Genomic DNA, 25,448 nt, shown 5'->3' on the forward strand with positions numbered 1-25,448 from the left:
TATGGGTATCTCCATTTTTTTGAAAATTTAAGTTTCTATTTTTGAATATGTATTTCAAGGGTTACATTACAGTGAAAAGAGGTCTGTCACTCTGTCACAAGGATGGTGTCATCAGTGATGTCAAGAGTGATGTCATTGACCATGTCATGAGTGATGTAATATGTGACGTCATCAGCAGTGCATTGCACGCGCAAGTTATAGTGAGTCCAACTAACTATAACGTGGGCATTTCTATGGTTTTATGCGAGTAAAATTTCCAGCTAACTATAACTGGTGTGAAACCTATGGTTTTTTCAGTGAATTTAATAGGTTTTTTAAATGCTAATTCCTAACTATAACTGGTGTGAAACCTATGGTTTTTTCAGTGAATTTCATAGGTTTTTTAAATGCTAATTCCTAACTATAACTGGTGTGAAATCTATGGTTTTTTTCAGTGAATTTCATAGGTTTTTAATAGCTAATTTCTATAGCTATGAAATATAATATTTTTTATAATGAATCCTATATTGTATATTTATGTAATACTATTTTTTTAATGTATATTTTTCCAATTTTTTTGCCTTGGTGCGCTCCCGGTGCGCGTACCGGTGAACGCAGGGCTAAGCGCAGTTTTACGGCGCGCCCCGGTGCCCGTACCGGTGAGCGTCCCGTTAGCGCAATTGTCGCGAACGAAAACATCATCGTGACGTATCGCGTAGCCGCGTGATGCGTCTTATGACGCACGGCGTAAGCGCACCCGGAAGCGCCCGAGCGCATACCGTCGTGCAATGTAAGCGCCGCCACGCGTGCGTCCTGATGCGCTTACGCTACGCGCCCCTGGGCGCGTAGCGTAAGCGCGTTGGGTCATGTGACCTGAAAATAACACTTTTTATTGGTTGCTAAAAAAATTTTTTAGAAAGAATGAAATCCCCACCCATTTCCTTCACTTCTTCTTTCACTTTTGTGACTGCAAGACCTCTCTTTTTGCTGTCGGCTCTTTGCTAAATTAATATCTTGCATTACCATGACTGCCAGAGCATCCAGCAGTGAAGATGAGTTAGAGGGATTTCTGGATGAAGAGGTTCCTCAGCCGAAAATAAAAGAACACTTCATATGGAAGTTTTTTTCCATTCCACCTGATCAGAAAAAAGTAAATGCTCCAAAGGTGGAGTCCAGGATTTGTAAAACTGTCCTGTCACGGGGTGACCCCAAAAAGAAATATTCATTTGGAAACTCGACGATGATTCGACATGTCGAGAGGAGGCACCCCCAGAACTTTGCCCGGGAGAGTGTCAGGGCTCTGGCACGAGAGGCTCCCAGTGATGGGGCCTCTACTTCAACCGGAGGACAAACTGCATCAGGGAGGGAGCAATCACAAGAACAGATTCCCAACATCCAGCCTGCTTTTAATAAAGGCGTTATTAAATGCAGATATTGCGATAAGTTACTTTGCTATTGGGAACAAAGTGTTCTGCTCATGGTTAGAGCATTGGATAACCATCGCTGCCGTTCCCAGCCCTAATTTTGTTTTGTTTTTTTGCTCCTTGTGAGAAGTTGGCCTCATGTGCAGTGCTCACTATTCTAGTGATCACTATATATCAGTCCAAACAACCCTTATTGATGATTGGTTGTAAGTCAACCTTATAGACCAGCTATCCTAGTAGCATGGATACGAGCAGTCTAAGGCTAAGACTCTAGAGGGCGTGTTAAGCCAGCTGTTTTACCATCACATTACCCCTTGAACACCCAGTGAAAGGACACCACACAAGTGTTATGAAAATAAACAATGTATTTATTAGAATCACAACAACCCTGTACTCTTTATGAGGACAGGGTGCTAGGCACACAACAAAACTCTTACGAAAATACTTAAGTTAGCACGGTATACACAAATGCCCGAGGGGCACGAAAAACCATATACTTTAAAAGTGGAATGCGAAATTACTAGCAGGTGAGTACAGTACTAATAGGCTTTGGAATCGCTAGGACTTGACTATGGAATCGTTAGATTACTTCTAGGAGGCCTAGGGGACTCGGGTGCAGAGTGTGCACTCTCACGCGGGATGCGGGACAAAGTCTATGGTAGCTAGTAACGCTAAAGTTAGTGTTCACGGGCGAACCCAACCTGGTAGGGAGAAAACGACAGTGGATCCTGACCCTTGGATAGTGAGGCTATGCTGGGGCACCGAAATGCCGAAGTTACCTAGCCCAGGGGCTGCAGCTGCATAGGTCTCAAAAGACGTCGGGAATCCTCGTTGCCGGACCAGGAGCCTGGAAGAAAGATGCTGGCAGGCGACCAGTGAAGAGAGTTCGAAGTGATCCAAGCCTGGCTCTGGAAGATGGATGACACCTGAAAGCAGAGGGGACCAAGTTCGTGACTACTAGCCAGTAGTCAGTGGGCACCAGGAGGGCACCGGATGGTAGTCACCTCGACTAGGTGAGTGGGCGACGCTGTGCTCTGCAGATCTCACGGACCAGGAGGCGTTGTCGGCGACCAGGATGGAGAGGCGAGCTGTCCCACGATGGATGAAGCTGTCGGCGTCGAAGAACCCAGGATTGGGCAACAAAGCCTTGGCTAATTCAAGCCCACGCGGTGGACTCAAAATGGCGTCTTGAGTGGACCAGGAGGGTCCGGGGTGCTCCTCTTCTGGAAGGGAGCAAGAGCCAGTCTGGAGCAACCAGACTAGCAGCAGTGATGTCGTCGGGCGTCGTTCAGAAGGCCACAAGCCAGCGGGCTAGTAGCCAAACAACGCGGTGAGCAGCAAAAAGCAGAAGGGCCCCACGCCGATCGTGGAGATGCTGGGGGCTGCTCTTCGGTGCTGGAGCTGCTCAGGGTCGGGGCTTCTCGGACCCAAAAGCACTCGCCAGGAAATTACTCGGCGGGCTTGCTGTGCAGAAGTCGTGCAGTCTTGGCAATAGTCGGTCCCTTGAGGTCTCGTCGCACTCACGGTTCTCAGCTTGGCTGTAGAGGTGAGTAGAGGTCGGAGGTGCCAGGGAAGCCGGGTCTTGTCGAGCTGGGCAGTCGGATTCCGGAGGAAGGACTTACAGCAGACCGCAGTGTTCTTGCGATGGTGCCTGCGGATGCAGGGTGACTACTCCTTAGTCACAAGGGAGAATCTTGAAGAAGGAAATCTTGAAGTCCTTTCGCAGAAAGTCGTGTCTTGATTCCAAAGATGATCTAATCTGGAAGGGGGCCAGTTCCTACCTTTATCTGGGAAAAGGGGGCTGGCACGCGACTAAGTCCTGCCCTATGGGTGGGACCAGGAGGGGGGTGGTTACACCCCTCTCCTTTGGCGGGCTTTCCCCAGGCCAGGGGCTGGAGTGCCCCTGGAACTGGTTTCAGCCGGCCTATGCACAGTGAGCACCGGGGTGCCACTTGCAGTCACCTTCCTCTGTAGCCCTGCCTACCTGGAATACACAAAACCCTGTCTGGGACGGTGCTGGCACCGCCCCTGGCAGGAAACCCTTTGTCCTTGCCTCCTGCTCTGGGAGGACTCCCAGCAGCAGGAGGGCAGACTTGTGTCTCGGTGGCAGCATCCATTTTGTGGATGCTAAGGCTCTGTCTGACTTTAACCGGGGTTACAGGTTACATACATGTCGTGTCCCTCTAGAAGGGTGGAATGCTAACCCCGTCGCCAGAATTGGCGAGGGGTTAGTATTCCAATTCGTATGACACCTTACTCGACATGTTTTGATAAAGCGATACCAGAGTTGGCATATAACCGCGAGGATTATAATGCACTTAAGAGTATATGGTATGCGATATCATGGAAACGGCTAAGGGATGGATCCCGAAAGCCGCAGACAGGCCCAGCTCATGCCAGAGCACTATCTCACACGATTCCAAGCACTCTGCCTTCAGGATTGTCAAGGCCTGCCATAGGAGTGACTGATAGGAGATCTGTGTGTCCATTTTTAGGGTTAGATATAGGTATACTATATCTAAAGCAAAGGGTGATTACACCACCTTGCCCCAGCTGTCAAGCAGCCAGTTGTGTCAGATTTGGATGGCCAGCCAGGGGTGGCATAATACATGCTGCAGCCCCTGGTAGGCCCTGGGTATACCTATGCCCTGGGTACCTAAGGTACACTGTACAGGGACTGATAAGGTGACTCAGTATCCAATTTAGCTATGTACCTAAGGTACATGGAATCCATTTTACAGAGAGAGCAGTAGGCCTGGGGTCCTGATTAGCAGGGCCCCAGGTCAACTAAGTCAGAAAACCAGCAAAACACCAGGCAAAAAGTTGGGGGCAACCATAGTCAGGGATCTACCTTCCTACACTCCTGTTGAGCAGTTTCCCATTCACTGTTTTTGTTTTTGTTCTAAAAAAAGAAAAAAAGAAGCAAAAAAAAGTTCTTTTCAGAACTACCTCCAATTCTCATCAAAGAGCTGTGTTCTTAAAAAAATGAAAAAGAGTAAGTGAAGTGGAGTGCATTGATAAACGAGAAGAAAATGAGTGAGAAAGCACAGAAAGGGACGAGAGGAGAATGGAAGTGAACTAGGGGGACTGAAAGAAGGTGAGTGTGGGGAAGGAGAGTGAGGAGAAGGAGAGTGAACATGGGGATATGCGAAGAAAATGTAGTAAAGGAACGGGGGTGTGGAAGGGTAAGAAAAGAGCAGTGGCTTAAATTATTATTTTACTGTTTCACTGGGTTTTCCCCCATGGTACGCTCCCCGGTACGCTCCACGGTGCGCGAACCGGGCGCTCCCCCCGCGAAAATCGAAAAAAAAAAATATATGTTTTGCCCCGCGGGGCCCTTTTATGGCCCCCACATCAAACCTAGGGGGTCAGGGGGGTCTACCCTGCCCCCTTTTGGTCATTTCCCCCTTTGTTTTTGCCACCTCTTGTGTCTCGATCCTACCGAGACACAAGATGGCGGCCGCTCCGGACTGTTTGGAATGTTGACAGACACCCGAGAGCCAATCAGCTTTCCGCTCGCGCACTCGCGTTACGCGCCGGGTGCGCTCCCCGGTGCGCGTACCGGGGCACGCTTATAGATATATATATTTTGAACCTAAATTACTCAAAATCCTCTGGAGCACATATCTTGAGACATAGCAAAGGCACATCGGGCTACCAGTCCCTACAATTTTGCCAAGTTTGGTGGGAATCCATTCAGCCGTTCGGACTAAAAGTGAGTCCAACCGCCCTATGGATATTAACATGGAGAAAACAAGTTTTGGGACCCCCCTTTTATCTCAGCCCCCGCTTGACGAATCCCCCCAAACTTTCAGGGAAGGAGCGGAGCTGGCCACCTAATTTGAGAAATTCGCGAAAATGTGTCCACCGACGCCAAAGTTATTCCCAATAGAATGTTGCGGATTTCCTATGGAAACTAGGTCCTAACTATAACTACCTACTGGCGACCGCAGTAGGTAATATATATATATATATATATATATATCCACATTCCACACCATTTCCGAAGATCCAGTGATACATAGAATTTTCAGAAATCCCTATTCAAAAAAATCCTAACTATATATACCTACTGGCGACCGCCAGTAGGTAATATATATATATATATATATACACACACATATACATATATATATATATATATATATAAATAAGCAATAGCAGCCTACTAAACACCTGAATCATACTGTAAAGAATTTCCACCATACATGAAAAAACATGCATTAGAAACATGAGAAACAACAATAAAGTTTGTTTTAGAACTGTTTTAATGCCCAGAAAACAGTAGAAATTCTTATAAAACACTGAAAGCATAGGAAGCTCCCAGGCTGCATTGCAAATACCCAGTCTAAAAAGACTGAAAAGCTACCCTGCAGCTGAATGCAATAAACTGACACCGTGCCTTTAAGGCACCCATGACCCCCAGGTTCCCATCATGCCTCAGGGGTGACAGTTAGGTCAGTTGTTCTTTGCGGAGACTGTAAAAAAATAACCATTAAACAATCAGGTTAACAATATCTCCAAGTTAAAGAAGTCCTTTGCCTGGGGAGGCGGGAGGGTTGCTTATGACTTTGATGAGGATACCCCTGGAAGAGAACTAGGATTACAGGTAAGTAACTAATCCTTCTCTTCCAGGGGATCCTCATCAATAGTCATAAGCATTAGAATAGAACAGCGAGCCTCACCTCATCTCCCTGTGGGCAAAGGATCAATAAAAACAGTACATCATTGATAAACTTAGACAAAAACTAAGCTCGAACAGGCCGCAGGCTGCCCAAATAGATTCCTCAAAAGAGGCCTGCCCTACTTGAGTATCGATCCTGGAATCAGATTCTAGGCAGTAATGCCTTGTAAAGGTATGAACTGATCTCCAGGTTGCAGCTTTGCAAATCTCTGACATAGGGACATCATGTAGGAAAGCCACTGTGGCCGCTTTCCCTCTAGTAGAGTGTGCCTTGGGTGTCAACAATAAGGGCTTGCCTGCTAGCTGATAAGCCAATTTGATACAGGAGACGATCCATCTGGAGATGGATCTTTTGGCAGCTGGAAAACCCGTTGTCATGGAACCATAATTGACAAAAAGCTGATCCGTCTTTCTAATACTCTGTTGAGATTTAAAGAATGCAGCCACCGCTCAGCCGGGGTCTTAGGGTTTGGAAAAAAGGAAGGAAGAGAAATAGACGGATTAATATGAAAATCAGACACCACCTTCGGTAAGAAAGATGGATGTGTTCTTAATACTACTTTGTTGTGGTGGAAAACAGTGTAAGACTCTTTTGTACACAATGCTTGGATTTCGCTTACTCTGCATGCTGATGTGATAGCAACTAAGAAAGCGGCCTTCCAAGATAAATGTTGTAACGTGGATTTGTGGATGGGCTCAAAAGGAGCGCCCATCAACTTGGATAATACCAGATTCAACTCCCAGGGAGGAGAAGGATTTCGAACAGGGGGATAGACTTTCTTTAACCCCTGGAGGAAGTCCTTGACCAATCGCATCTGGAAGAAAGACTTATGGCTCGGCGATTTTCTATACGCCACAATGGCTGACAAGTGCACTCTAATGGAAGCATACTTCAAACCGGATGTTGCTAAGAAAAGAAGGTATGGAAGAATAACATCCTCCTGCCCTTTAGTAGGGTCAAGATGATGCTTCCTACACCAAATATAAAATCTCTTCCACTTGAACGCATATGACGCTCTTGTGGAAGGTCTTTTAGCTTCCTTTAAAATGCGCATACAATCAGGAGGCAAATTCAGATGTCCATACTGCAGGACTTCAGGAGCCATGCCGCTAAGTTCAGAGAGCGAAGGTTGGGATGTAGAATCCTCCCGCTCATCTTGCTCAACAGGTCCGGCCTGCAAGGTAGACGTCTGTGTGGACACACAGACAGATGTGGAAGATCCGGGTGTGAGAAGTTGGCCTGATATATGATGTTCACTAGTTCTAGTGATCACCTTGTATCAGTCCAAACAACCCTTATGGTGATTGGTTGTAAGTCAACCTTATTGACCAGCTATCCTAATGGTATCATGGACAAAGCAGTCATAGGCTAAACTCTTTTGGCATGTGAAGCCAGCTGTTTTACCACATATAACCCCTTGAATACCAGATGAAAGGACACCACACAGGTTATGAAAATAAACGATATATTTATTAATAACAAACACCTCTGAACTCTTTATGAGGTCAGAGGGCTAAGCACATGACAATCTCTTAGGAAAGATACGATAAGTTGCACAAAATTACAATGGTGCCCTAGGGGCACGATAAACCATATACTAAGTAAGTGGAATGTGAAAGTCGATAGAAAGAATGGAGCTGTCCAGAGGCTCGCTAGGACTACGCTATCTTCACCTTAGGTACGTAATAGGAGGCCCACGGGACGCGTGTGCAGAGTGTGAACTCACACGCGAGATGGGTAACAACGTCTATGGACAGTACAGTTCAAGTTAAAGGTGAGTACGGACAATCCTGACTAGTTAGGACAAAAACGACTGTGGAAATGGACACTAGGGCAGTTAAACTACCCTTGAGCACCGAAATGCTCTCGTTACCTCAACCACGGGCTGCGGGTGCATAGGTGTCAAAGTGTGTCGGGTTCTCGCGTTGAAGTCTATGGAGCCTGGAAGAAAAGATGCTGCAGGCGACCAGGAGGAAGATGTCCGGTGCGATCCAAGGGTGTATCGGTGAAGAACAGGACCTGAAAGCAGAGGGGACAATGTTTAAAGTCACTAGCCAGTGACTGGAGTGGAACCAGGAAGGAACCAGATGTCGTCGTCGTGATCAGATGAAGAGTGGACGCTTGTCTCTGCAGCCACGTGGACCAGGAGGTGTCTTCGACGACCAGGATGGAGGCACGAGCTGTCCCACGCAGGCTCTCGCTGTCGGCGGTGTTGGATCCAGATTCGGCGTCAACAGGCCTTGGCAAAGGCAACCCACGCGGTGAGTGGAAACGGCGTCTGGAGTGGACCAGGAGGGTCCAGGGTGCTCCTCTTTTGGAAGGGAGCAAGGGCCCGTCTGGAGCAACCAGACCAGCAGTGAAGAGTTCAAAGTTCCTCGTCTAGGAGGCCACTAGCCAGCCGGCAAGTGACCAGACAACGCGTCAAGCAGCAAACAAGCAGAAGGGCCCCACGCAGATCTCGTGGATGCTGGAGGGCTGGTCTTCGGTGCAGGAGCTGCTCGGGGTTGGGGCTTCTTAGTCCCCAAAGCACTTGGTCGAGTTTACCTCGGGAGTCGTGCTGAAAGCGAAGTGCAGGTTCTTTCAAGATGGCCGGTCCCACGTGTCTCGTCGCACCCACGGATCTCAGCTGTGCTGCAGACGTAGGTTGAGGTCGGAGAGGTCTGGGAATCCGGGTCTTGTCCGGCTCTGAATTCTGGATCCTCGAGGGAAGACAACAAAGTGAAGCCGCTGGACGCTTGATGGTGCCTGCTTGTGCAGGGTGGACACTCCTTGCCCACAAGGGAGATTCTTCAGTCTTCTGTGGAGCAGAACGTCGAAGTCCAGAGTTTCTTCTTGTAAGTTGTTCAGGATAATCTAATTTGGAATGGAACCAGCTCCTACTTTTATTCTCCTAAAGGGGGGTGCACTACTGACTAGGTCCCTCCCCTGGGTGGGACCAGGAAGGGGGGTGGCTACACCCCCTATCCTTTGTCCGGTTTCGCGCCAGAGCTGGGGCAGGGATGCCCCAGCAACTGGTTTGAACCGGTGTATGCACAGGACACCTTGTGTGCCCCGGGCATGTCTCATTCCTTTCAGGCCTATCCTACCCAATACACAAAATCCTGTCTGGGGTGGTGCTAGCACCTCCCAAGGCAGGAAACCCTTTGTCCAAGCCTCCCTCGCTGGAAGGACTCCCAGCAGCAGGAGGTCAGACTTGTGTCTGTGGTGGTGGCATCCATTTTGTGATGCCAAGGCTCGAGTTAACTTTAACCGGGGTTCAGAGTTACATACATGTCGTGTCCCTCTAGAAGGGGGGAATGCTTCCCCCGTCGCCAGAATTGGCGAGGGGGTAGTATTCCAATTCGTATGACACCTTACTCGACATGTTTTGATAATGCTATACCAAAGTTAGCATTTAACCGCGAGGATTATAATGCACTTAAGAGTATATGGTATAGCGTTATCATGGAACAGCTATTAGGACTTGGTTCCGCAAGCTGCAGACGGGCTCAGCTCATGCCAGAGCACCATCTCACATAATTCCTAGCACTCTGCCTTCAGGATTGATAAGGCCTGCCATAGGAGTGACTGATAGGAATATATGTGTCCATTTTAGGGTTAGATATAGGTATACTATATCTACAGCAAAGGGTGATTACACCACCTTGCCCCAGCTGTCGTGCAGCCAGTTGTGTCAGTTTTGGATGGCCAGCCAGGGGTGGCATAATACATGCTTCAGCCCCTGGTAGGCCCTGGGTACACCTATGCCCTGGGTACCTAGGTACACTGTACAGGGACTGATAAGGTGGCCCAGTATCCAATTAGTTATGTACCTAAGGTACATGGAGTCCATTTTAACAGAGAGAGCAGGAAGCCTGGGGTCCTGAATAGCAGGATCCCAGGCCAACTAAGTCAAAAACCAGCAAAGCACTAGGGCTGCTGACATTCATATCTATGCATAGATCGCCGCCTAGTGTTGGGTCCGGATGATTGAACATTGTTGTCCTGGAAGAGTCTTCGAAGTATCACGAGATAGGTGGCTCCTCCCCTGGACTACAGTGCGCATGTGCATCCTCTCCATCCTCAGATTGTTTTTCGCCATTGTGGCAGAGATGGAGTATGATACAGTAAGTGATGTCCATGCTAGAGATTAATTCTGAGTGCTACAGCTGCGACAGGCACCGGGGAGGAGGACGGGCGATATGAATGTCAGCAGGCCTACATGCCAAGAACAGATGCATACTGGTAAGTAGCATATTCCGTTCAAGGCATGTGGGCTGCTGAATTCATATCTATGCATAGAATGGATAGCAGTCTCCCCTTTAGCGGTGGTTGCCCGTGCCAGCTGCAGCAGTCTGAAAAAGAGTCTCGAGAACAGCCTGTCCTACAGCTGCTTGCTGCTTTGAGTGTACATCTACACAGTAGTGTTTGGTAAATGTATGTATGGTAGACCATGTGGCTGCTCTACATATTTCTTCTAGAGGAATGTTTCCTAGGAAAGCCATGGAGGCCCCTAACTTGCGTGTTGAATGCGCTCTTGGGGGAACTGTTAATGTGCGTTTAGCTTTCTGATAACAAATTTGTATGCAATTAACAATCCATCTGGATTTGGGAAGAACACTGGCAGTTCAATTGTTTGATTGATGTGGAACTGGGATACCACCTTTGGCATAAATTTAGGGTTGGTAAGTAGCACTACCCTATTTGCATGAATTTGGATGAATGGCTCCTGAATAGTTAGGGCTTGCAGCTCACTAACTCTTCTAAGTGATGTAATAGCCACTATAAAAGCCACTTTCCATGTTAGGAATTGTATTTCACACGAGTGTAGAGGTTCAAAAGGTAGTCCCATCAGTCTGGTCAGGACCACGTTCAGGTTCCAGACAGGTGAAGGTGGGCGTCTTGGAGGAATCACTCGTTTGAGTCCCTCCATGAAAGCTTTAATAGCAGGTACTCTGAAGAGTGAAAGGTGCTGCCTGTTTTGCAGATAAGCTGCCACCGCAGCTAAATGTATACGTATGGAACTGTAGGCTAGATTGCATCTGTGTAAATGTAACAGATAACATATGATGTTTTGAGTTGATGCATCTAGTGGATTCACGTCATTATTGTTACAATAGATGACAAATCGTTTCCACTTTGCCGCATAGCATGCTCTGGTTGTAGGTCTTCTTGCCTCCTTGATAATATTAATGCAGTCAGGAGTTAAGTTTAGGTAACCAAACTCTATGACTTCAGGAGCCAGATCGCAAGGTTCAACTGTTGCGGATCTGGGTGCTGAAAGTCTCCATGGCTCTGCGTTAAAAGACTGGGTGTTAATTGCAGCCTTTGAAGAGGCACCACGGAAAGTTCTAGGAACGTGGTGTACCACGGCTGCCTCGCCCACGTTGGAGCAACTAGGATGAGGGTTATTGAGTGTTGTGGTAGTTTGCGTGCCACTAGTGGAATGAGCGGGTCTGGTGGAAAAGCGTACGCAAATATGCCTGACCAGTTCATCCATATTGCATTGCCCCGAGACTGCGGGTGTGGCGAAGCTTTGGCATTTTGCGTTTTACCTTGTGGCGAACAGGTCTATTTCTGGGTGACCCCACCGCAGGAAGTACGGTTGCAGCACTGAGGGATTTATCTACCACTTGTGCATCTGATGGCTGTGTCTGCTGAGCAGATCGGCCATCTGGTTGTCCCTGCATGGGAGGTGTTCCGCCATGAGGAATATGTTCCTCTGATTGGCCCACTTCCACATGCTTTGCGCTACATGTGACAACTGTGGAGAGTGTGTCCCTCCCTACTTCTGTATGTAGTACATGGCAGTCATGTTGTCCGTGCGGATCAACACGACTTTGTTGCACAAATGTACTTTGAACGCCTTCATTGCCATAAAGATTGCCATCAGTTCCAGCAGGTTGATGTGCATCCTTCTCTGCTGTGTCGTCCATAGTCCCTGCACTGTGTAATGGAGGACATGCGCTCCCCATCCCAGGAGAGATGTATCCGTTGTCAGCACTATTTGTGATACAGGCTCTTGGAACGGTCGTCCCCTGCAAAGGTTTTGTGTGTTCCACCAATGCAGAGAGTTGTATGCGCGACCGGTCACCAACACTAGGTCTGTTAATTGTCCCCGAGCCTGGTTCCACTGCCGTGCTAAGCACTCCTGAAGCGGACGCATGTACAGTCTCGCGTGAGGGACTATGAAGATGCAGGAGGCCATCATGCCTATCAACTGCATAAACACCCTTGCTGTGAGCGAGTGTTGGGGTCTGAATTTTTGAATCAGTAATTGAATGCTGTTGATTCTTGCTGAGTTTGGCTGCGCCTTTGCTGCCAGAGTGTCTATTGTTGCTCCCAGGTACTGTTGTACGTGGGCGGGTTGAAGATGAGACTTTGGGTAGTTTAATGATAACCCGAGGCTGTGTAGGAGGTGAATAGGGCGGGACATGTGGCTGGCACATTCCTGGGCTGACTTTGCTTGGATAAGCCAGTCGTCCAGGTAGGGGTAGACGTGAATATGCTGTCGTCTTAGATGTGCAGCTACTGTTGCTAGGCAATTGGTAAACACCCTGGGGGCTGTTGTCACCCCGAACAGCAAGACCGTGAACTGTAGTGCCGATTCTGTATAGTAAACTTGAGATATTTCCTGTGTGCTGGATGTATTGGTATGTGAAAATATGCGTCTTTTAGGTCTAGTGTTGCGAGGAAATCTCCCCGAGTGAGCAATGGTAGAACCTGCTGTAGAGTGAGCATGTGAAAATGTTCTGACAAGATGTATTGGTTTAGGGGCCTGAGGTCCAGTATTGGCCTGAGAGACCCGTCCTTTTTGGGGATTAAGAAGTACAGCGAGTATACCCCTGTGTGGCTCAATGGTTAGAGCAGGCAGGCCTTGATGCAGAGCTCTGGCCAGGGACCAGGGTTCGAATCCCGCCTCAGCGGGTCTCCGGGTCATTAATTCCCCTGACTGGATATTCTCGCCTCAGTGCCTGTTCTGATCATGGGTCCCACGCTGCAACTCTGGGCAATAGCTTGCTTAGTCTCCACAACGGCCCCAAAAGCGCTGGGATGCCTGGCTGCACCTGGGGGGTGCCCAGGAGTGGACATTTCCCAGGAAAGCCAGGAAGGGTTCCTAAGCGGTATACGGACAGCGCCGGGACACCTCCGGCGGATGTAGCTGTGCGCTTTACAAATTCCGACATTTACATTTACATTTACCCTGTTCCTGTACAGGTACGAGTTCTATGGCCCCTTTTTGCAGCATGCTGATGACTTCTTGCTGCAATAAGCGTATGTGCTCTGCGGACATAGGACGGTGTCTTGGGGGTATGTTGGGTGGAGTGGAGGTTAGCTCTAGACAATAGCCGAACTGAATAAGTTGTCTCACCCACCTGTCTGTGGTAATGCTTTCCCAGACTGGCAGGAACTGTTGTAATCGTCCCCCGACCGGTGTTACATGGTCTGAGGGCACGGACAAGGCGCCACTGTTTAGTATTGGCAGAGGATCTGGTGTTGTTATTCCCTCGTCCTCTGCCTTTGTTGATGTTGCCACGGTATCCACCTCTATTGTTTTTATTATAGGTGGTCTGCGTGCTCCCTTTACTGTATGGAGTCTGCTGGGCCTATCCTCGTGTAGCTCCCCTGTTACCGGAGCGACGAAAGGAGCTTCCTCTGAACTGTTGTGACTGCAAGGCACCCATAGACTTGGCTGTCTCTGTGTCCTTTTTAATCTTTTCTAATATTGTGTCCACATCAGGACCAAATAAATAATCAGGGTTCACAGGCTGATTTAATAATGTGGTTTGAATCCCAGGTTTGAACCCAGAGATGCGTAACCAAGCATGTCTCCTGAGCATGACACTTGTATTGATGGCCCTGCCTGCGGTGTCTGCTGCGTCTAGCGCACATTTAATAGATGCGTTAGATATGAGTTTTCCCTCTTGTATTAGTGTCTCTGCTCCCTCCTTGTAGGCATCAGGCAAATGTTGTAGCAGTTGCTCTAGTGTGTCATAATGAGCCCTATCATATCTGGCTAATAGCGCTTGTGTATTAGAAATTCTCCATATATTAGCTGCTTGAGCAGCCACCCTTTTTCCAGAAGCTTCTAATATTTTTGACTCCTTGTCTGGAGGAGGAGCATTACCAGTGGTTTGCGAGTTAGCACGCTTACGAGCATTTGATACCACCAGAGAGTCTAATGGCAGCTGTCCCTTAATATATGTAGGGTCCACAGGTGCTGTCCTGTATTTTCTTTCGATTCTGGGGTTAACAACCCTTGCTCTTGTGGTTTCCTTGAAAATGTCTCCCGCGTGTTTAAGCACACCTTTTAACATTGGCAATGTTTTGACTGATTTCTCTGAAGTGGAAAAAGTTTCAAATAGGAAGTCTTCTTCAATTGGGTCAGCATGCATTTCCACATCATGATTGTGCGCTGCCCTTTCTATTAATGCGTTAAACGCAGCTGTATCCTCTGTTGGCGAAGTTTTGACGGTATAAGAAGGAGTGTCAGGAATAGTCTGTGACTCCCCCGGGTCTACAGGGTCTGTCCAGGCTTGAGTCTGGTCATCCTGATCCGTGTCCACAGGGTAATTAAATTCTTCATTGTAGTCATACTCCATATCCTCATCATTGCTTGTGGGTGAGTATGCAGAGGTGTCTTGGCCATGGTAAGTTACAGTTTCAAAAAGGACAGGTGATGTGGAAGAATCCCTTTTCTTTTTGAGTGGAATTTTATATGTTTCAAGAGGATTTTCTGACCTGAATTCCTCTGATAAATAGTAAGTCTGCCTGTGTCGGAGTCGATATGTAGCTTAGACTGGTCGTCATAGGAGGGCTCTTGGTACACAATGTCCTTGTCAAGAGAATGACTTTTTTTCCCCATTGACACCTTTGTGGACGGTTCGATCCCCGTTTTCGGATCGAGCGCCTTAGGCCGTGCCGTTGGGGGCAGTCCGAATTTTATCGGTGGCATAGTATTTGTCGACTGACTGACCTTCTTTGGAGCCGTCGTCGTTATCGATCCGACCGATTTTGTCTGTTCGCCAATACGTTTTTGGCCTTGCGTCGACCTAGGCGCCTGTGGCGTTTGAGGCGCACTCTTCTGCTTTGACTCGACGTGGTCCTTTGAGCCGGTCTTGGACTTTGGCTCGAGGCCTTTGACGACCTGTGGCTTGTCGACTCCTTGCTTCGGATCAAGAACCTTCAAAGACTCGAGTCCCTTGTTTGTGTCGCTGTCCGTCGACGTCGACCTCGTCGGCTCGACGTGCCTGACTTTAGATGTGGACTTTAGCGTACCGATCTTCGGGTCGACGCCCTTTACGTGTGACGCTGGAGGGCTGTCGACGCCTTTTTTCTTTGTCGAACCCGATGAATCCGAACTCTTCGATCCGAAGACTGTCTCCAGCAGTTTCGGTTTCGTTTTTTACTCCATGGCTTTCGGTTTCGATTTAACCAGTGACTGGTAACGTTCGACCGATGGCTCGTGTGATATATTCTTAGCCGGGCCGAAACGCGGGGCTTTAGAATGTTCGTCATGATCTTGGCTAAGGCCTGTTGGCGATGCCTCGACCTGAGCCCTTGGAAGTCTTTCAGTGTCTGTATCGGGCCCCGTACTCACTGTTGGGCCTGGTTCATCGCTCGAGTTGTCATCGACGGCTCCGATGGCCGATGCGTCGTCCCCTACCTCGACGACGTTTTCATTCTCGACGCTTCCTTCCTCGTCTTCGTAATAGTTGGAGTCATGCTCCGAACCCGGATCCGACAGCTGTTCTGGATCCTCAGTCTCGACGACCTCATCGTCTTCTTCACCGAAGATATTCACCAGGTCGGGCGCTGGCTTCACCATCGTTTGTCTCGCTGCGCGCCGAAGTCGAAGCATCTTCTTTGATCTGAATTTGGCACAAGCTAGGCAGTTGGCCTCATTGTGCTCCGGAGATAGACACTTGTTGCACACTGGGTGTACATCGATGTGTGGGTATTTAGAATTACACAGGGGGCATCGTTTGAACGGGGTCCGTTCCATCAACGATCGGGCCTCTGGTGTCGAAAAGGCCACGCGGCTCTCTTCGACGTCCTGCTCGAAAAGAAGTGGAACAAGTACTCGGCACCGATCGAAATAACAATACCGACGACCCCGAAGGCCTTTTGGCCCTTAGAAAAGTTTTCCGAACTTGAGCAAAGAAAGTACATCCGAACCATATGGCGGGAAAAAACAATCTGAGGATGGAGAGGATGCCCATGCGCACTGTAGTCCAGGGGAGGAGCCACCTATCTCGTGATACTTCGAAGACTCTACCAGGACAACAATGTGCAATCATCCGGACCCAACACTAGGCGGCGATCTATGCATAGATATGAATTCAGCAGCCCACATGCCTCGAACGGAAGAAGTAGATGGTGTCCTCCTACTCCTGCGATGATCACTATGCCTCCTATCGTGTGATCTTCCTGAACGTTCCTCCCTTCTGGGGGAACGAGATCTAGTAGGCCTCCTTACAGGTGATCTTTCAGCTTGCACCCTGTGCCTGGGAGGACTGCGTCTGTCCACTTCCTCAACTAGTCTCTGAAGCGGAGACCTGTGTGCAGGACTGGGGTATTCTTGCAGTCTCCTTGTAGCCCCTGAATCTCGCCAATGATCTAATGGCAGATTCCATCTAGGGGATAACCTCACATCTGCAGAAGAAGGGTTTCGCAAAGGTGATTTGCAGGCAGGGCTTCTAGATTTTGAGGCGGCTTGCCCAGACGAATGCGAGGATGAGTGGCGGGAGGCTGATTCAGTCACTAGAATCACCGATTCCCCGCTGGATCTCCCTGAAGCGGAGTGTCTCGACGTCGGATCCGAAGCCTAATGTCTCGACGGTGAGCGGTGCGAGGATCGGTGATGCCTCAATGTCGAGCGGCGATGTGAAGCCGACGACGGAGCCCTCGACGCCGAACGCCGCTGGGGCGACGGCGGAGCAGTCAATCTTGACGTCGAGTGTCTACGCGACGACTGCGGAGGGGTATTGGTCACCCTCGATGCCGAACGCCTACGAGACGTCGACAGAGATCTCCTCGAAACCGATCGACGTCTGGTTGTCGACGGCGGAGGATTCTGGTCCCTGTGCGACGACAGACGTGAGCCTCTCCTCGACGCCGAACGTCGTGACGACGGTGGAGGGTCCCTGCTTCTCGACGCCAATAGTCGCCTGGTTGACGACGGCAGAGGCGTGATGGTCCGCGACGCCGATCGTCGCCGGGTTGCCGATGGCAGAGGGGTCTTGGTCCTCGATGCCGATCGTCGCCGGGTTGACGACGGCGGAGGGGTCTTGGTCCTCGACGCCGATCGTCGCCGAGTTGACGACGGCGGAGGGTCTGGGATTCTGGACGACGACATACCTGAATCTCTTCTTCACGACGACGAGCCCGCCGTCGAAGGTCGTTTTTTAGATGAATGACCCACCGGTAGTTCCCTCATCAGTGCCGAGCCCGACGCTGAAGCTGAAGGGTGTGAAAACTTCTCCTTTGAAGGTGTTCTACCCTTCTTGGTGCCCTTCCTTACCGGAGACCTTCCTCTGGATGACCTTTGGGCTAGGCCATAGATGCAAATCCTCTCCCTGTCCTTCAGAGTTCTTCCTGACAGGGTTTGCAGTGAGGACAGGCTTTTGGATCATGATTTTCAGGTAGACAAAGAATACAGACTTCATGGCTGTCTGTCTTGGCCTTCTTGTTGCCACAAGAAGGGCAGTTGTCAAAAAGGGAAGGCGTTCTAAAGTAGAAAATACTCACCAAACTGTCAATAAAAGACAGGTTCTTACTTGCAAGGTGTAAAATGTCAAACTAAGACCAAAAACTGTGACAAGTGAAGACAATTTATGTCAGAAAAACAGAAATGAGTGGGGCTGTGTTGTCAGGATACTTCCTGAAGGAGCCGGAAAGAACAACTGACCTAACTGTCACCCCTGAGGCATGATGGGAAGCTGGGGGTCATGGGTGCCTTAAAGGCACGGTGTCAGTTTATTGCATTCAGCTGCAGGTTAGCTCTTCAGTCTTTTTAGACTGAGTATTTGCAATGCAGCCTGGGAGCTTCCTATGCTTTCAGTGTTTTATAAGAATTTCTACTGTTTTCTGAGCATTAAAACAGTTATAACTTTATTGTTGTTTCTCATGTTTCTAATGCATGTTTTTCATGTATGGTGGAAATTCTTTAGAGCATGATTCAGCTCTGGTGTTTAGTAGGCTGCTATTGCTTATTCATATATATATATATATATATATATATATATGAATAAGCAAAACACAGCGGTGTCGGAGTTATCAACTCCGCATTGGGAGAGACGCACTGTCGGACTTACCCCCGTGAAATTGATCCCTGATGTCGAAGGTTGTGCAGTTGGGGACCCGAGGAGGCTGTACGTTGCAGGGGACACGGCAACAGTGAGAGAAGTGATCGAGTGCTACTTTGTGGGTCGCGCTACCATCTGGCTGCCCTTTCCTAGTTTAACACTGCATGCTGGGAGATGAAGTGCTTTGCACTCTTGAGACACTGTGATTGGTGCTGTCAGGCATCACCGAGGGCGGAGCGATCTACAAATGTGGCAGTGAATGAACTCTCATTTTTTATTAACAGGCACTCGACCATCCTCCAGAGTACCACGCTGGGCGCTGACGAAGCTACACAGCGGAAATGCATACGCCCGGAGTGCCGTCCAACTTTGCAATAAAGAAAGCCTTCATACTGTTCCCCGTTGTGGCCTCTGCCTTTCTTCCAGGAGGGTTTCTTTGGACATTGACAATTGCCAGCCAGCGGCAATTTACAGAGGCCCCTGCATGCAAGTTGGCCTGATCCATACTGGCGTTCTTTCTTGCCCCAGCGAGAAACTTTTCTCTTCAAGTTATTGAAACAGATCAGGCCCACCCCAGCCAACAGGGAAAAACACAGCGGTGTCGGAGTTATCAACTCCGCATTGGGAGAGACGCACTGTCGGACTTACCCCCATGAAATTGATCCCTGATGTCGAAGGTTGTGCAGTTGGGGACCCGAGGAGGCTGTACGTTGCAGGGGGCACGGCAACAGTGAGAGAAGTGATCGAGTGCTACTTTGTGGGTCGCGCTACCATCTGGCTGCCCTTTCCTAGTTTAACACTGCATGCTGGGAGATGAAGTGCTTTGCACTCTTGAGACACTGTGATTGGTGCTGTCAGGCATCACCAAGGGCGGAGCGATCTACAAATGTGGCAGTGAATGAACTCTCATTTTTTATTAACAGGCACTCGACCATCCTCCAGAGTACCACGCTGGGCGCTGACGAAGCTACACAGCGGAAATGCATACGCCCGGAGTGCCGTCCAACTTTGCAATAAAGAAAGCCTTCATACTGTTCCCCGTTGTGGCCTCTGCCTTTCTTCCAGGAGGGTTTCTTTGGACATTGACAATTGCCAGCCAGCGGCAATTTACAGAGGCCCCTGCATGCAAGTTGGCCTGATCCATACTGGCGTTCTTTCTTGCCCCGGCGAGAAACTTTTCTCTTCAAGTCATTGAAACAGATCAGGCCCACCCCAGCCAACAGGGAAAAACACAGCGGTGTCGGAGTTATCAACTCCGCATTGGGAGAGACGCACTGTCGGACTTACCCCCGTGAAATTGATCCCTGATGTCGAAGGTTGTGCAGTTGGGGACCCGAGGAGGCTGTACGTTGCAGGGGACACGGCAACAGTGAGAGAAGTGATCGAGTGCTACTTTGTGGGTCGCTCTACCATCTGGCTGCCCTTTCCTAGTTTAACACTGCATGCTGGGAGATGAAGTGCTTTGCACTCTTGAGACACTGTGATTGGTGCTGTCAGGCATCACCTAGGGCGGAGCGATCTACAAATGTGGCAGTGAATGAACTCATTTTTTATTAACAGGCACTCGACCATCCTCCAGAGTTCCACGCTGGGCGCTGACGAAGCTACACAGCGGAAATGCATACGCCCGGAGTGCCGTCCAACTTTGCAATAAAGAAAGCCTTCATACTGTTCCCCGTTGTGGCCTCTGCTTTTCTTCCAGGAGGGTTTCTTTGGACATTGACAATTGCCAGCCAGCGGCAATTTACAGAGGCCCCTGCATGCAAGTTGGCCTGATCCATACTGGCGTTCTTTCTTGCCCCGGCGAGAAACTTTTCTCTTCAAGTTATTGAAACAGATCAGGCCCACCCCAGCCAACAGGGAAAAACACAGCGGTGTCGGAGTTATCAACTCCGCATTGGGAGAGACGCACTGTCGGACTTACCCCCGTGAAATTGATCCCTGATGTCGAAGGTTGTGCAGTTGGGGACCCGAGGAGGCTGTACGTTGCAGGGGACACGGCAACAGTGAGAGAAGTGATCGAGTGCTACTTTGTGGGTCGCGCTACCATCTGGCTGCCCTTTCCTAGTTTAACACTGCATGCTGGGAGATGAAGTGCTTTGCACTCTTGAGACACTGTGATTGGTGCTGTCAGGCATCACCAAGGGCGGAGCGATCTACAAATGTGGCAGTGAATGAACTCTCATTTTTTATTAACAGGCACTCGACCATACTCCAGAGTACCACGCTGGGCGCTGACGAAGCTACACAGCGGAAATGCATACGCCCGGAGTGCCGTCCAACTTTGCAATAAAGAAAGCCTTCATACTGTTCCCCGTTGTGGCCTCTGCCTTTCTTCCAGGAGGGTTTCTTTGGACATTGACAATTGCCAGCCAGCGGCAATTTACAGAGGCCCCTGCATGCAAGTTGGCCTGATCCATACTGGCGTTCTTTCTTGCCCCGGCGAGAAACTTTTCTCTTCAAGTTATTGAAACAGATCAGGCCCACCCCAGCCAACAGGGAAAAACACAGCGGTGTCGGAGTTATCAACTCCGCATTGGGAGAGACGCACTGTCGGACTTACCCCCGTGAAATTGATCCCTGATGTCGAAGGTTGTGCAGTTGGGGACCCGAGGAGGCTGTACGTTGCAGGGGACACGGCAACAGTGAGAGAAGTGATCGAGTGCTACTTTGTGGGTCGCGCTACCATCTGGCTGCCCTTTCCTAGTTTAACACTGCATGCTGGGAGATGAAGTGCTTTGCACTCTTGAGACACTGTGATTGGTGCTGTCAGGCATCACCAAGGGCGGAGCGATCTACAAATGTGGCAGTGAATGAACTCTCATTTTTTATTAACAGGCACTCGACCATCCTCCAGAGTACCACGCTGGGCGCTGACGAAGCTACACAGCGGAAATGCATACGCCCGGAGTGCCGTCCAACTTTGCAATAAAGAAAGCCTTCATACTGTTCCCCGTTGTGGCCTCTGCCTTTCTTCCAGGAGGGTTTCTTTGGATATATATATATATATATATATATATATATATATATATATATATATATATATATATATATATATATATATATATATATATATATATATATGGTTATAATAATAATAATAATAATAATACGGCATTTTATAAAGCGCGAACAGCTACCTCACAAGGAGGTGTCCCGGCGCTAAAAAGAACAGGTTTGACCACGAGGACTAGAGTATTAGCGTCTAGCGTGATTGGGTGAAAAGCCAAGTCTTCATCATCTGCTTAAAGCAGAGCTCGGAGGGGGCCTGCTGAAGCGCTGGGGGCAGGATGTTCCAGAGTGGCGCCAAATTGGCAGAAAAAGTTGGAGCGAAGAGAGCGGGCCTGGGTATATCTCGGCAGTCGAGTTTTCAGATAATTTGGGCAGGTGCCATACAGAGCTCTAAAGGCCAGCGTAAGTGCCTTAAATTTGATTCTACTGGCTACTGGTAGCCAGTGAAGTGAAAGAAGGTGCGGAGAGACCGAATGCTTGAAAGGGATCCGCATTAACAGCCTCGCAGCCGCATTTTGGACCAGTTGCAAAAGCTGAATTAGGTACTTAGGTAAGCCCAGATAGAGGCCGTTTGCGTAATCCAGCCTAGATGTCACTGTGGCATGGATTACTGTTTTTCGGCAGCCCTCTGGTAGGAGTCGCAGAATCTTGCGAAGATTCCTCAGCTTACTCAGACAGCAGCCAACTACTTGCTGTATGTGCGAGGCAAAGGACAAACTGTCATCCCACCGCACCCCCAGATTTTTTGCCGTATGGCTAGGCGAAGGGGCCTGTCCCATCTCTGCCGGCCACCAAAGTTCTGAGGGTGGAGGGGGGCCTTTGCCAAAAAAGATCACTTCCGTCTTGTTTGCATTAAGTTTTAATTTGTTTGTGTTCATCCAGCATGCAACATCTTGGAGACAGCCCTTGAAACTCGAAAAGGACGCCTCCGACACCTCCGAATACGGAAACACCAGTTGAGTGTCGTCGGCATATGAGATTGCCATGACCCCCCAATTGGCAATCAGCGTAAAAAGTGGAGCCAGGTATATATTAAATAATAGTGGGCTGAGTGCCGACCCCTGAGGGACGCCACAGCTGAGGACCTTGGGTGTTGAAGAAACGGTCCCCAGCGCCACCTTCTGTGTTCGCTGAGTCAGATACGACTGTATCCACCCCAGTGCCTGGTCCTGGATGCCTATCTCCGCCAGTCGCATCAGCAGCCTAGCGTGGTCGACCGTATCAAAAGCGGCGGACAGATCCAGGAGCACCAGCATCGCTGAGTCTCCTGAATCCATTGTCCACCTTACTGACTCTGCCACCTCAATTAGTGCTGTCTCAGTGCTGAAGCCGGGCCTAAAGCCTGATTGCGTCTCATGCAATATCCTGTTTTCTTCAATGAATTTACTTAACTGGCGCTGGATTACTTTCTTCAACATTTTACCCGGCGCTGCCAACAGAGAAATCGGACGAAGATTACTAAGGTCCTTAGGATCCCCATTTGGTTTTTTCTTTAGCGGCAGGAGAGTGGCATGTTTCCATAACTTCGGAAACACCCCGGAGGAGATGGACATATTCCAAATCTGCTGTATTGTGGGAGCTACAAAGTCAGCTATAGTGCTCCAGAGTTTAGGTGGACAAGGGTCGTCGGTTGACCCTGACTTACAGCGGCTTAATTCCTGCATAACCACGCTCAGAGCTATCGGCTGGAATTGTGCCAAAGTTACACCATCCACCACTTTGACAGCCAGGTCCGATTTCACTGTTTTCTTCTCTGGCCCGAAGGACTCATAGACTTGCATAATTTTATAGTCAAAGAAATCTGAAATGCTATCGCACAGAGTGGTCGACGGGGGAACCTCCCTCTCAATACACCTGGGTTTAAAGAAGGACTGAACCACCTTAAAGATTTCTTTACTCGAGTGTTCTGCCTGCTGAATTGATTCTGCATAGAACAGTTGTTTTGCCTTTCTAACGGCCTTCTGCAGTTTTTTGGATGCTTCCTTATATCGGGCCTTTTCTATGGGCCCGTAGTTTGCCCTCCAAAGCCTCTCCAGCCTCTTACACGCTGCCTTCTCTACTCTGAGGTCCTGTGAGAACCAGGGAGCGGAAGGGGAATCCCGCTTGGATATTGCGTGTGTTGCCGGTGCAATGGATGACACCATGTTCCCGATCCAGTCATTAAACAGCTGTGCATCTGTGTTGACATTCGAAGTAAGAGTAGGTATATTCTGAGCCAGAACTGGGCCCATGGTAGCAGGGACTAGTTTCTTCCAATGTCTCTTCACAAAGGAGCACTTGCTTGTCGCAGGTCTGTCAGCCGCTAAATTTAATTTAAATGAAATAAGTGAATGGTCTGACCAGACTAGCGGTAATGGCGCCTCTGCCACCACATTGTTAATATTGGAGAAAATTAAATCAAGCGTATGGCCCGCTCTGTGCGTGCGGCCATCGTTGATAAGTCTCAGATTGGCTGCATTTAATGTGGACCTCAATATCTCTGCAGGGACGCAGTCCTCCTTATCCATATGGATGTTAAAATCCCCGACAACGAGGAATTGAGGATAAAGGAGGGAGCTCTGAACGATAGTATCCATCAGAGTTGTCAGGTTGGGATTCTCCCCACCAGGAGGGCGGTATATAACTAATCCCGCTAGGGATAGCTGAGGTCCCACCTGAATATATATATGTGGGGCACATATAATATAGTGTTTCCAGGGTCCCGCGCATGGGCGGGAATATTCTAATGCTTATGACTTTGATGAGGATTCCCTGGAAGAGAAGTATTTGTTATTTCTTAGGCAAAACACAAAGCTTGCAGGTAGCTCCAAGATGGAACTTTGATATGTACAAAGATTACCTGAGGGTATTCTCCCTCTATTGTCCTTAATGGAGCACCACCTATACTTCTTACATATCAGTGAAAAGCTTGAGTGTACCCAGATATTATAGCATGCATAACCTGAGAAGAGGCGAATGCTTTTCATATTATTAAATAACATTTTACCTGCGGCTCAGATTCCTCTCCTTCAGGCTCTTTGAAAAGATCTGCAGCACCAAACTTCAAAATTGCTGTCAGTTCATCCTTATTGAATGGATTTGAGCTTCAAAAGAAAAAAAATAATAATCATTCCATCAGTCAAGTGAATCAAAGACTAAACAGAGATTCCAAACACTCAGACTCTTGCTGGAACTGCTCCTTGGAAAACTGGCATGTTGTCCTAAGAAAGCTGCACATCATGTAAAGCATGTTTGGATCAGTCCCTTCTTGTTAAACATGGTAATGAGGGACAAGAAGGATTATGTCACTTACCCTGTGAGCATCTGTTCGTTGCATGTAGTACTGTAGATTCACATGCTCGGCATACTCCTGCCTTCTAGCGGTTGGCTCATTTGCAACTTGTTTTTCTTCGAAGAAGTCTTTACAGTCACAAGGTCGTGGTGACTCCTCCTCTGGTCGTGAATGCACAGGGGCATTGTTAGATTGTTTTTCACCCAGAGGGTCAGAGTAGAGTAGAGAGGAGGATGGAATAGTGACCATACGTATAGAAAGAGAGGAATGTGAAAGGTAAAATAAATCTGTAGCAAACACTAGGTTCCAGGATGGAAGATGGCGCATGTGAATCTAAAGCAGTACTTGCAACCGACAGATACCTACAGGGTAAGTAATATAATTAGTTCATAGCATGCACGGCTGAAGATACAAATGCTCTACATTGACTGCAAAGCAATACTCCCCTAAGTGGTGGCAAGCCAGTGAATGGTGCAGAGGTCTGAAACAGTGTCCTGGGGACAGTTTGACTAACACTAGCTTGAAGCCTTGCAAGAATGTCCACACAATAATGCTTTGTGAATGTGTGTGGAGTGGACCTTGTGGCAGCTTTTCAAATGTCCGCTAGGGGTAGTTTGCCATGAAAAACTTTAACGGCGCCCTGCTTGCAAGTGGTCTGTGGCATGTTTGGTAGGTAGCATTATTGCTATGTTAAATTTGTGTAGCGTACTAACCACCGGAGAGGGTATGCAGACCCTTGGCAGGTGTGTAGGTTAGTGGTTCCCAAGGTGCTTACACAAAGTCAGGTCTT

General features: G+C 48.8%; 1 protein-coding gene across 2 annotated transcripts in view; it reads right to left on the minus strand.

Annotated features, from left to right (window-relative positions):
* The window catches only part of CHD2 (chromodomain helicase DNA binding protein 2), a 2,197,496-nt gene that overhangs the window by 1,021,411 nt on the left and 1,150,637 nt on the right, over positions 1 to 25,448 (minus strand). For both annotated transcript variants that reach the window (XM_078683153.1, XM_078683151.1), the window contains one exon: positions 24,374 to 24,470. In XM_078683153.1, coding sequence (XP_078539279.1) covers positions 24,374 to 24,470 — 97 coding nt within the window. The remainder of the gene's footprint in view (positions 1 to 24,373; positions 24,471 to 25,448) is intronic.

The sequence above is a fragment of the Lissotriton helveticus genome, chromosome 3_1 (genome assembly GCF_964261635.1).
Source record: "Lissotriton helveticus chromosome 3_1, aLisHel1.1, whole genome shotgun sequence".
Lineage (NCBI taxonomy): Eukaryota > Metazoa > Chordata > Amphibia > Caudata > Salamandridae > Lissotriton > Lissotriton helveticus.